General features: G+C 41.7%; 1 protein-coding gene across 4 annotated transcripts in view; it reads right to left on the reverse strand.

The window, feature by feature from the left end:
- The window catches only part of Scfd2 (sec1 family domain containing 2), a 371,756-nt gene that overhangs the window by 33,726 nt on the left and 325,179 nt on the right, over nucleotides 1-12,851 (reverse strand). For all 4 annotated transcript variants that reach the window (XM_078021292.1, XM_040292423.2, XM_078021291.1 and 1 more), the window contains one exon: nucleotides 4,821-4,966. In XM_078021292.1, the coding sequence (XP_077877418.1) occupies nucleotides 4,821-4,966 (146 nt within the window). The remainder of the gene's footprint in view (nucleotides 1-4,820; nucleotides 4,967-12,851) is intronic.

Genomic DNA, 12,851 nt, shown 5'->3' on the forward strand with positions numbered 1-12,851 from the left:
AAACACTAACTTCTCATGAAACTAGACTTGTAGAGGGTATTCATTTTGTTTCAGTCCAAGACGGCAGAGATAAACATCTGCTTGAAACTGTGGCTTTACTTGACTATTCCACGGCTTATTTATTTTTATTTTTTGCTAAACTATGACCTATTATTTTCTCCTTTCATCTTCTTAATGGAAATTGTTTGCAGATTAAATCAACATTTCATTTGTTTATCTATTCACTCATCCATCCACCCATCCCATCCTTCTATATAGAAGATTATTTTTAAAAAATTTGAAAGTAGTCCCTCAACTTCAATATGAGGCAATCAAAACCAAAAGATAGTAAAGAAATTTGCTTGAGTTTACATGGCCATTTAGAAGTAGATGTCAGGACAGGGCCACATTTCCTGGCTTTCAGTTTTAGTCATGTCCCCTGCTGATTCTTTCCATAAGGCCACTTAGCAGGTCTGGGTTTAGGTAGATAGAATCAGGAGAAGGAATCAAACTTAGCCTGGGAAATGAACAGCTGGCGGCCAGGGCTGGGGCTCGCTGAAGAAAGAGAGGGGCCTGGAGATGTTCAGAGATCTATTTTTCACTGGGCACAAGATGAATCAAACTTCCTGGGTACTGTTGGGTCTAATGCTCCCGTTCAGCATGCCAGAGGCACAAGAGACAGCACACATCTGTTCATAGTTTCTCGGCACATCTCTGCTCTTGGAGACTTATGCCAAGGCCATACAAGAGCCATCAACATTTGTCAGCTCCTTGCCTTGAGACCTCTGCTGATATGCTCCTGATGCCACCACTGAGGAACAGGGGCACATCAAATACTGGCACCCAGGAAGGTGCCCACGCCTCCATGGAACTGGGATGTGTGCAATAAGAAAAGGAAGTTGGGGCTGGGGATGTGGCTCAAGCAGTAGCGCTCGCCTGGCATGCGTGGGGTGTTGGGTTCGATCCTCAGCACCATATAAAAATAAAATATAGATGTTGTGTCCACTGAAAACTGAAAAATAAATATTAAAAAATTCTCTCTCTCTTAAAAAAAAAAAGAAAAAGAAAAGGAAGCACTATAAGTCCTGCTGCATAGGCACCGTGGGACCCGGGGCTTCGCTGGCCGTGGTGGACCCACAAACACAACCTTTTCAGGCAGGAGTTAGCACTAAACAGCAGTAATGGCCAGTTTCAGAAGGTCCTCCTGCATAGCTCTCATTGAGTCAAAGGAAAGGATGGATGCTGCAGAAGACGACCAAGGGACCAGCTCTCTGCTCTGCATTTCTTCATGGCTGTCATTGCAAATATTTATGTGATGGTGATTATGTGACATTCAGATGCTGTCCTGAGAGTTTTACAGGTATTAACATACCAAATCCTTAAAGCATCTTTGTGAGAGAGTCACAATTATAAGTTCCTTTTTATAGAGGGGGAACCAGGCATAGACAGGGGAAGTGACTTGCCTAAAGTCACTTTGTTAGTGTGGGGCTCAGCTGGTCTGTGAACACAGGTACCCTGGGAAATGCCATTCTGGGTAAGGCCCACTCTCTGGCATCCTTCCACCTACCTCCCTGCTCACCCAGAAGTGGCAAGCACTGGGCCCGACCCTACAGATCCATGGGGAGCAGCACAGAGGCTGCTTCCAGCTGTGCGGCATGTTCTTTACATCAGGAGCTTCAGCAGCAGCCTCCTTGTCCCCCCTATCCCAGTCCCTGACTGTGGCGAGGTTCTGGCTCCCCTGGAGTGCCAGATCTGGTGATGCTCAAAACTTATTTCTGGAGGTCCAGTGCAGGTCTCCCTCCTCTGGGTCTTCCAGAGGTTTGATAATCTCTTGTATGAACCACATTCTCCTTCAAAGGCAGGAGTGGGGTCTGCTTTCTGCATCTGAACCATGATGGACACATTTTCCTAACAGGATAATACATGAAGATACAATAAGAAGCACCTCCAGCACCAGTGGGGAAACACGAGTACCTCTGAGAGTTAGCACGTGTGCATCAGAGCAGGAGAGAGGGCCCTAGGGAGGGACCTGAGGTGGCAGGGGTCCCAAGACCCAGGGCAGAGAGCTAGAGCACAGCACAGTGCAGATCTGGAATAGGAGCTGATGGCCCGACCAGGTGTAGTGCTTTCCTGGGTGTGCTGGGGAGCCCAGGATATCTCTTTTGCAGAGAGATAGCACAGCACTGGACAGAAAGCACAGATTTCTCCTGGAGCCATGGATTGAGGACCAAATTGGGAGAAGAGATGGATAGAAAATTGCCCAGCCAAGTCCTGTCTTCAAAAGCAGATCCAGCACTTTCTATACCAATTGATCCTGTGATCTGTAATAAAGATCACAGATGCACATAGCAAGGATTTATTAAGCACCTGTTATGTATAGGACACCTCTTTAGGTACTGAGGATATGGCAGTGAGCAAAACAGATCAGAAGCCCTATGCTCACAAGGCTTACATCTGTAATTTAAAATTTTTTGAAATTTCAAAATACTTGAAAAGCCAAACAGGTAAAAACGATCCCTAATCCCATCAAAAGTTCTTCCTCTAGATATTAAATATAAACCAGGAAGTCAGTGTTCCTCCCCATCCATCCAACCCTCCCCGTCCTCTAGAAGGTCTCTATTATATTTTTTCCCCAAATTTTAAAGACTTATTAAACATACATACTCATATATATTTCTATTTTATTAGATCTTTATGAAATAGGATAATGTTTACAGAATGATCTGTAATGTTTTTCTCCACCTAATGAATCATGAACCTATTGTAGTTGGACTTCCCCCAAGAAGCAGACCTTGGGACTGAGATTCCATATGGCCCTGGCCAGCATACCCAGCTTAAGCCTATTCGTTTTATGGCTGTGCAGTATTTCACTATGTGTTCATAGCATTATTTGTTTCATGCACACTTTATCCTGCCCCACCCCCCACTTCCTGATAGTGGCCATCTAGGGTCTTTGGTGAGTGTGTTGATGTTACTGATGCCCTAAAAGGGGAAGTAAATGTAATAGGCCATGACAGAGGACAGAGTTCTGAGGCCTGGAGGCAGCAAGGAATCCATCTGGACTGCTCATCATTGTCTACATGACGCTCAAGGTTTATAGCTAATGCATGTGTATGTGAATGAAGCTGGCCAAATCACTCACCACAATGATCAGAAAACGGAAAAGACCTCATTAAGTTAGTGGTTTATTTCCTCTTTTTAACTATAGCAGTCATTTGCTTCTTGACTTCTTTGGCCTAAACTTCATTGTACTTCACCAGTTCTATCATTCTTTTGGAACTAATCCATACGGCAATATTTAAATTGCTGATTTTTTTAAATGACAAAACTGCATGTGATTAGTGATCTGAGTGATTATGTTTTGTGGCAGTGCTATCCTCAGATCTTTGTTTCTAAGTCAGGTGCCAGTTTCTATGGTCTTCAGTATAGTGGCAAGTGATTTTGGATGACCATCAGCACCATCAATCAATACTTCTAGAACCTCCATAAGAACCATAGTACAGAGGAGCAGGAGATTTTTGTGTTGGCTGAGAGACCCAGAATCTGCTGCTGGTCACTGTGTGCCCGAGGTAGGTCACTTGGCTTTCCTGGGTCTCGGATGATGCCTCTTTGGCTTACTTATTGGAATCCAAGGAAAAACTAAGTGCAGAGTGCTGTACTTAGGAACTTCAGCTGCTATAGGAACACACGGGGGAGAGTCAGGATGTGCTAGCTGTCATGGGGAACGTTAGCTTGTCTATACACCCCCTTACAGAGCTGACTTTCTGAAGCTTAGCTTCTCACTGTGACATAGTCCTCACTAAGAGCACATTCAGCTCTCTAAGAAGTTTTAACAAATGCAGTGGATTTTAATAAAGATTTCATGGGAAGATGGAGAAGATTCCCACAGTCAAAATTCATGATCTTTTCCATCAGAAACTTCTCTTCTTCCCCGGAAGCTCAGGCTTGGTCACCAGGAACCTTAGAGAGACTCCCCATGCTCCATGGCTACAGCCTTTTTTCACTCCTTGAGCTCCCCTCTGGCTTCTTCTGTGCATTCCCCACACTGAGTTTCATTTTAATATTGGTTCCTCATACTATCTTCCTACTCAATGGTCAAAACATTCTCTGATGTTCTCTTACTCTCCTCAGACAGCCCTGAGGGGGTTTTAATAATAAGTATTTGCCCCTCACAAACTTCTTTTTCCTTATTATATAATTTTTAAGTATTTTTATTATTCTGATTGTTCAGAATGTTTATAGACTGTTTAGATCCAGAAACTTAGGACTCATCTAGGGGCAGTCCTTCATTTGGCATCTCCCAAAGAAACCAAAACACTTGCCTAGGGGTATAAAACAAGCACATGACAGACCCACAGTCAATAAACTATGGATGTGCTGGGTGCAGTGGTGCATGCTTGTAATCCCAGCAGCTCTGGAAGCTGAGACAGGAGGATTATGAGTTCAAAGCCAGCCTCAGCAAAAGCAAGGTGCTAAGCAGTGAGACCCTGTCTCTAAATAAAATACAAAATAGGGCTGGGAATTTGGCTCAGTGGTTGAGTGCCCCCGAGTTCAATTCCTGGTCACCCCCCACCAAAAAACAAAACAAAACAAAAAACAACAAACTATGGGTGAGTCCCAATCCAGTGCTCATCCTACTGCATCAAGCCTAGGGTACAAGTAAATTGAGAGCTTTCAGAGTCAGTGGAACCCAAGCCCAGAACTAAAAGGGAATAGGCGTTCATCTAGAAAGAACCCCTCATCTTAGGAACTAAATGAAGGCTTTCCGTATGTATAGTTGTAGCCTTTGAATCCTCAAAGTGCAACCAATTAGACAGTCACTTTAGGGCACATGCACTTGCCTGGTGGCTGTGATTCCCAGGGACACACACAGACTTAAACTGTTTCATGGGACTCCGAGCTCCGGCAATGTCCCGAAGAGTACTGAAGAGCTCATCCACGGCAATTTTGGATTTGTGAGATGTCAGGTTAATTGAAGAGTCACAGCCTGAAACAATCCAGAAATATTTTCTTAGGTGAGCAAATTCTTAAATTAAGTTTTCCTCATGACAGCTTGAGCTTGATAATACAGTTGGGAATTTTTTTAAAAACCCATTTTGCCCTGGCTGTTCACCAACTGGGCTGTTTCAATCACCCACGAGCAACAAAACATATTGTGAGTCTAAATGCCTCTGACAGAAGTGGTGCTCAGAATGCCTGGGGTCGCAGCCACTGGCTTAGACCCCTACACTGCAGACGGTTCATAGAAAGAAACTCCCTAGGGGCTGCACTCTTCAGAATACAGCTTTGGGAACGTCTAAGGAGCCTCAAAGGAAAATATAAGAGACCCCTTATGAAGCTCCCTTGCTTGAATCCCACTAACTGTTTCCATAAAGTCAGACAGAAAGACTGAAGAAAGATAATAGAGTTGCTCCAATAGCAGAACTTGCTGGGATGGGCATCTGTCTGATGTGCTAACAAAGCATAAGGATATTTCAAAAGGCAGCCATTCAGAGCTGAGGAGGCACAAAGGGGCCTCGCAGAGTCTTCTCGGCATTCATTCTATTTCCTTTTGAATTACATGGACTCACTCTCTATTTTGTTAGAAGCTCATTCAGGAGAGAAAACATCAAGAATAAGACAGAAGTTTTTAAAATAGAGAAAGATTAAAATGTGTATTCTTGACCCTCTTATTTACATCAGATGAGCATTGACTCATTACTTCTCACATCGCCCTGGTGAGGTAGGAGCAATTATGTTCTTCATCTTGAGGATGCAGGAACTGAGGTACAGGTTAGGTAACACTCCCATAAGTGGACATTATCAAAACCCTGTCCATATCTGCAGGTGTCACCCTTCATGTCACCTGTAGGTTTGGTGAACAGTTCTTGGGCACTTTGAGTGCTTTCTAGCTCAAGTTCCTGCATGTCTGTCTGTCTCCGTCTCTGTCCCTCATCTCTGTCTCTAGTTCTCCCCATCTGGAGTTTTCTCTGGTTGTAAGAGTGTCAAACCTGCACAGGTGCAAACTGGAAGTGCTGGACAGTCCATATACATAGAAATAACTCCATTTTCTCACCCCTGGCAGGGACACTTTTGAGTTGTGGTCTCCACAGTCTTTCTGAGGGGATCAGCCACCCACAGCAGAAACTCATTCATGAACGTCCCCTTGATCATCCTTCCTTCCTTCCCTGCTGGCTCACTGTGATCAGGGGCTCTTTCCAAATGCAGTAACTGCACTCAAATCCTTGTCTCAAATCCTTGACTCCAGAGCTGCCACTGCAATTGAACCCAGGCAGGCTGTACCCAGAGCTATCCTCTCATTGTCATTATTGTTTGGACATAGCTTTATTAAGATGTAAATCATTCCCCATTTAAAATGAAAAATCCAATAGCTTTTAGTATAAGACCATCACCCCCACAATCAATTTTAGAACAGCTTCTATTTCGCCAACAAGAAACCACATACCTGTCAGCAATAAATCCCATTTTTTCCCTACCACTACACCCTGGCATCCACCAAAGTGCTTTCTGTCTATGGATTTACCAATTCTTAACATTTCATATAAATAGAATCATAGAATATGTGACATTTTGTGACTGGCTTCTTTCATTTACCATGTTTTCAGGATTCATCCAAGTTGTACTGTGTATCAGTGCTTCATTCCTTTTTATTGCTTACCATATTTCATCGGATGGAGACACTACATTTTATATACCCATTCTTCAATTAAAGGACATTTGGGTTCTTCCTACCAAATGTTAGTTTTGCATGTACAATTTTTTGAGTGGATACACATTTTCTCTTGGGTATTTACCTAGAAATAGAATTGCTGGGTCATATGACAACTCTGTGTTGAAATTTTTGAAGAACTGAAGACTGTTTTCCAAAGTGACGGCACTATTTGACATTCCCAACAGGAGTATAAGAGGGTTTAGCTTTATCTGTTTGTTATCCAAATTATCCATTTTCTTGATTATAGCTATCCTACTTAGTATAAAGTGAAGAGACACTTGTTGATTTTGATCAGAGAACTTGTTTTTTTAGAGAGAAATGATAGAATCAAACAAGCTTAAACTTAAAAAGAAATTTATCTAACATTTATATAAGCATTAAAAAGAACCCAACTCTATCAAGTAGCAAGGTAACACATGGGTAGCTGAGTCCATACTCTTAATGACTGTGTGACATTTTATATAATAACTCTCAAAGGGTGGACAAAAATCCTGTGTCTAATCTTTGTCTTCTTGCTTCCAGAAACATCTGACTCATTAACATTTAGGGAAAAAAATCAAAGTATAGTTGTGCTAATCCATTTTTTATTGTTATAATGAAATACTGGAGACTGGAAACTTTATAAAGAAAAAGGGTTTATTTAGCTCATGGGTTTGGGCTGGAAATCTAATATTGGTGAAACTCTCTGTTCAGCCTCTGACAAGGGGCTCTTTAGCTACACCACAACATGGCAGGTGGCATCATGGTGGGAGAATGTATGAGATCACATGGTAAGAGGAGAAGCCAGAGAATGAGGAGAGACCAGTATTTTTCCTTTAATAAAAACGTGCTATTTTGAGAACTCTCTCTCTGTAAAACCAGTATTAATCCCTTCCAAGGTCAGTGCCCCCAATGACCTAATCACCTTCCACTGGGTCTTACCTATTTACAGTTTTACCACTAGTTATATCACCACATTGGAGACCAAACTTCCAACACATGACCCTGGAGGACAACCCACACCCAAACCATAGCCCAGTGAGAAAAAAATCCTTCCTGTATTCAATAGACCCTACACACATGGGATCTATCAACTGCAGGGGGTGGAAGGGAGCCAGCTGATGGAGAGGATTCAGGGGTCACATGTTCTTACTCCCTGGAACCCAATGCCAAACTTTGTGAGAAGGAGCACGTGTGCAGTTTTCTAAGGAACACATTCATAACTTCCTCCTGATTCCTAAAGAGGTTCATCACCAAGAAAAGCTCAGCTCCACAGGTACAGTCCATTGAATGACATCACACCATGCTTGTCCTTGGTAAGATACAATAGTCTGTGCATCAGGCACCAGTCAACCAGAAGAAGTCCTGGAAGGGAATGGCTTCTCACTCAATCAAGAGCTTTCTTCTTACAAATTCTCAGATTGAACCAGTTAAGATGTCAGAAATTATATCAATGATATCTAAAGATTTAGAGTATGTATTGCTATTTCAAATAAAAAAGGCACAAAACTAAGGAGAAAGAAAATGATACTAGTTCTAATACTATGCAAAGTGTTTTATTCCTCTAAAAGAAACCTATCTAATAGATTGACATTTTTTATTTAAATCAATTCACTTTCTATAGAATTGAGAAATTTATCCAATTTTTTTATATGGCTTAATTTTTTGGAAAGTGAGGAGTATATTTACCCATTAAGCTGAGTGTAATAGAATCATCAGCTAGACTAAAAATTATTTGCTAAAAATTCTAGATAATACATGGAAGTTGTTGATTGTACACTGAAGTTAAGCAAAAGCAACAATTAAAGTCAACACTGGAGTAGATTGTTTGAAAGAAGTGTTTATAGGTTTCTGGTGAATTGAGCTCAAATGAATTCAACAGGAAAATAAAACTGTCAAATTGCTGGAAGGAAAACAAAAAGTCCAAAATTGACTAATAAAGTAACAGTCTCCTGAAAAATAGCCAATTACGTCCATTGTTCAAACCAGCCGTACCAGGGCAACTTCCATCCAAATCGTTAACTTTAACTCATCTGTTATCCCCAAAGAAGTGTGCAAGGATGTGCATGCTTTGTCAACACTAGGTAAAGGGGATTTGGTTTTTTCAGTTTTTAGGCATGTTTCCTAATTAATCTTCACTAGAAAATCTATTTACCCAAATTGAAAGTTAAACATGCAAATTCTTTAGAAATATGGTCAGAGAAGATAAATATCTTGTGGGAGATCACATATTGCTATCACCAGCAGGGCCAGGGTCCAAAATGTCCCTGACTACAGACCTGAGCTGTCCATGTACATGGCCTCCCACCATTCAAAGTCTCATCCGTGAAGGCTGCTCATTTCAAGTTCACATTGAAATTAACAGATAAGAGGGGATGTGGATACAAAAGCTATTAAGTGGGGTGAATTATTTTCTGAGAGGATAGTAATCCCTATAATCACAGAATGCTCACTCTATGCTAGGAACTATTCTAAGAAATTTATTCACATTAGCATGTTTAACCTCCACAGAAACCCATCAGATACTGCTGTCATTCCCATTTTGTAGATGGAGAAAGTGAGCCATAGAGAAGTTCCACAAGGTCGTTTCTCGAGTCAATGGTAAACCTGAGATTCAAATCCTTGCAGGCCCTCTCCAAAGGTGGTTCTGTGAATTCCCAGTACTGACTGCTGTCTCAGATGTGTTAAGATCACACATATAAAAAATCGATAGTATCCCCCCACACACTTTTTTTTTTTAATAAAATACTTAATTCACCACCAAGCTAAAGAAACACTTTTAAAATGGAGGGAATGGTAAATGCCTCTCTTCCTGGGAAGACCTGGGCCTGTCCTGGGAGCAGATGCTAATTGGTGGTTCAGGTCTAGACCCTGGCCCTTCTCCCTTGGCCACACAAGGTGTGAGGTTTCCCAGGTCCGGCTGTGTGGGCTCCTTTGAATCTTTGCTCTGTAAGGTGCTGTATTCAGTTACTTCTAATAAACCCCTGACAGCCTGCTTTATTAAGCCAGTTCCTGAGATAACAGCATTTTGTAAGGGAACTCTTAAGTGTACAATTCCAGTGAACTCCATTTAATCCACTTAGTTAAATAGGTAATAAAACAGAAGCTGATCCTAGCCTTTCGCTAAGCATAGTCTGTGTACTTTAGTTGCCTACCTCTTGATAAGGGAGGCCCCTGTTTTCTTCCCAAATGGGGGAGGGGATGACTCATTCTTGCAGTTTCTTTCTCTGTGGCCTGGCATCTCTTGGGCAGGGGTCCAGTTACTCCTCAGAGAAACAAAGCAGGGCTCCTGTGTCATGCCCACCCTCCCTGCCCTCCCCTCCCACCCTTCTCCATTTACTCAAGTCCATTGCCTTCAGCAGAGGCAGAACGGTGGTTTCCATGGCTCTGTACATGGTGGGCCACATTTTCAGCCACAACAAGGTTAAAATGGAAAGCAGGCTGAATCACTTATCGATCCTCTTGGGATGGCTGGAATGAAGCTCTACTCCTTCCTCTATGTGGCTGAGATATTCTATTCTGTACGAAATGGTCTTGAAGCTTTGTGGTTCTTGGGACATCTTTTCATCGTTTCCATGGTTTGATTTTATTCCTTGTGAATTCAAGAAAATAAAGCAAATAAAGCATCTTGTATGGGAGACTTGCCTCAGTCTGGACTGGAACTGAAGTCGCTCTTATCTAAGGCCTTACACACATACACATTCACACACACACACACACACACACACACACACATGCAGATTAAACACAGGGCACAGTTACTTGTGTGGCTAGATGTGCTGAAAAGCAGGGAGTGTGGCTAGATTAGGATTTGAAATGTTTCCCTATTTACTGATATTATTCTCCTCATAGTTCTAAAAGTGTTTCTGGCCCCTCATAACTTTGGAAAAAGGCAGGGTCAAAAAACAGACCATAATCCAAGAGTCAAGAGGCCTGGTCTGAGGCCATTTTTTCTTCTGGTCCAAGGATGCTCTTCTTGTCCTTCTAACTGGTCTGGAATTGAAAGCACAGGCTACTTTCCTGTTTGTCCCCTGCTGGCTGCTTCTCTGCAAGCTGCAGGGGGCCCACCTCCAGGGACCAGTCAGAGAAAAGATCTGCTAGGGGGTTTGGCATGGCTGGATAGGGCAGAGCATTGGGAGGTCACGACCTACCTCATCCATCCAGCAGTGTGACAATGCCTTTTCTCTCTTTTGAAATGATTGTTTGTAAAAATGGAGTTTTGTTTCTCAGGGCTTTCATTAAATGAGAAAATAAATAAACAAAATAAAAACCAAGACGTCTTTAGCAAGTGGTGTCACATCTAAAATCTTCTAATGATGTCACTACTTAAAATGACTCCTGAGTCAGGTGGCCCTGCCAAGTACATAAGGCAAACAATAGAAGCTCTCTTTTCAAGTGTTCCTGAGAAAGACAGGAGACTGGGAAAGTTATTTAAAGAGAGGAGCACGAAAAATCAATCGCTCATGCACATATCCATATCCACCCACCCATCCATCCTTATACACATATAAATAAATGTATTTTTTAAATTAAAACATAAATGCTGGGGCTGTGGCTGTGGCTCAGCAGTAGTGCCCTTTCCTGGCATGTGTGAGGCACTGGGTTTAATTATCAGCACCCACATATAAATAAATAAAATAAAGATCTATCAACAACTAAAAAATATTTTAAAAAACATATACTCTCATTTAGTAATCCTTTGATGAAAGGCCAAGGTCTATTTTTTGAGCATTGTCTGCTGGTCATAGTTCTTTCTTAACAAAATGCAGGATGCACCTTGTAGGATTTCTGATATACCATTTACTCCATTTAAAATGGAACTGGCAGTTAAAGAGAACTTCAGCATAATCTGAGGGCAGAATTCTTTTACATTTTATTGTCTTTTGATCCTTTATAGTTGCCTTATTTACACCTAATCTGAAAGGTTTATTTTGTTTGTTTGTGTGGTGCTGGGGATGGAGCCTAGGGCCTCATACATGTAGGCAAGTGCTCTACCATTGAGCTACGTCCCCAGCCCACAAATGCATTTTTAAAAAGTGACTTATCTTTATTTTCAAAAGCATTCAGTTAAGTTTGTCACTAAAACAGTTTTCTTTCTGAATTTCTATTTTATCACTACATGAAAACATTTAATTAAATTTTGCAATTTAGTAACAAGTATAACTGGCATAAGTAGGTTTGGGGACAAACATAGCCGACTATTGAGAAGTGCCTAACTGGGAAGAGCAAATGTGCATGGGCACACAGAGATGGCTTTAGAACCACGAGGGGGTGAGTGTTTTGGCATTAGTCATATTTTACAGAAGGATTACCAACATTATTTTGGTGACTGGGTCATGTGAAGGCAGGTGAGGAATACAAGAAATGTGTGTAAGTATACAAAAATTTATATTCATTATATATATTATTACAAATGAGAAAAAAATCTAAACACATTCCTGAGGTTCCAGTTATACTATCCAGACAGTCTCAGCTACATCATCAATCTCATCTAAATGACCTGGTGTGACTTTTGAGTCCTCTAATAAAAAGAATCGTAATCTAGGTTGTTAGATTTCGGGTGTCACAGAGCCCATTTTCTCCTTCATTGTAGAGGCCCTGAGCTACACCACACAGCAGGGGCTTCTCAGCAGGGGTAGAGTAATGTTATGGTTTAGATGACATTTTGAAGTGTCCCCAAAAGCTCACTTGGGAGACAATGCAAGAGGATTTAGAGGTGAAATGATTGGTTCGTGAGCGCCTTAACCTAATCAGTGCATTAACCTGCTGATAGTTAACCCGGTAACTGGGTGGTAACTGTCAGCAGGTAGGGGGTGGCTAGAGGAGGTGGGTCCTTGGGGGCGTGCCTTCAGAGTATATATTTTGTCCATGGTGAAAGAAGTCTCTCTCTTTGCTTCCTAGTGCCATGTTCCCAGTTGCTTTCCTTCACCACACTCTTTTGCCATGATGTCCTGCCTCACCTCAGACCCGGAGGAATGGAGTTGGCCATCTATGGACTGAGACCTCTAAAACCATGAACGGCCTCCAAAAACTTTTCCTTCTCTAATTGTTCTTGTCAAGACTTTTGGTCAGCAGCAAAAAAAAAAAAAAAAAAAAAAAAAAAAAAAAAAAAAAACCCTGACTAAAACAAGCAATGACATGAATATGTTTAAGTGTATGAGGTATTCTAACAAATCTGTGC

The sequence above is a fragment of the Ictidomys tridecemlineatus genome, chromosome 9 (genome assembly GCF_052094955.1).
Source record: "Ictidomys tridecemlineatus isolate mIctTri1 chromosome 9, mIctTri1.hap1, whole genome shotgun sequence".
Lineage (NCBI taxonomy): Eukaryota > Metazoa > Chordata > Mammalia > Rodentia > Sciuridae > Ictidomys > Ictidomys tridecemlineatus.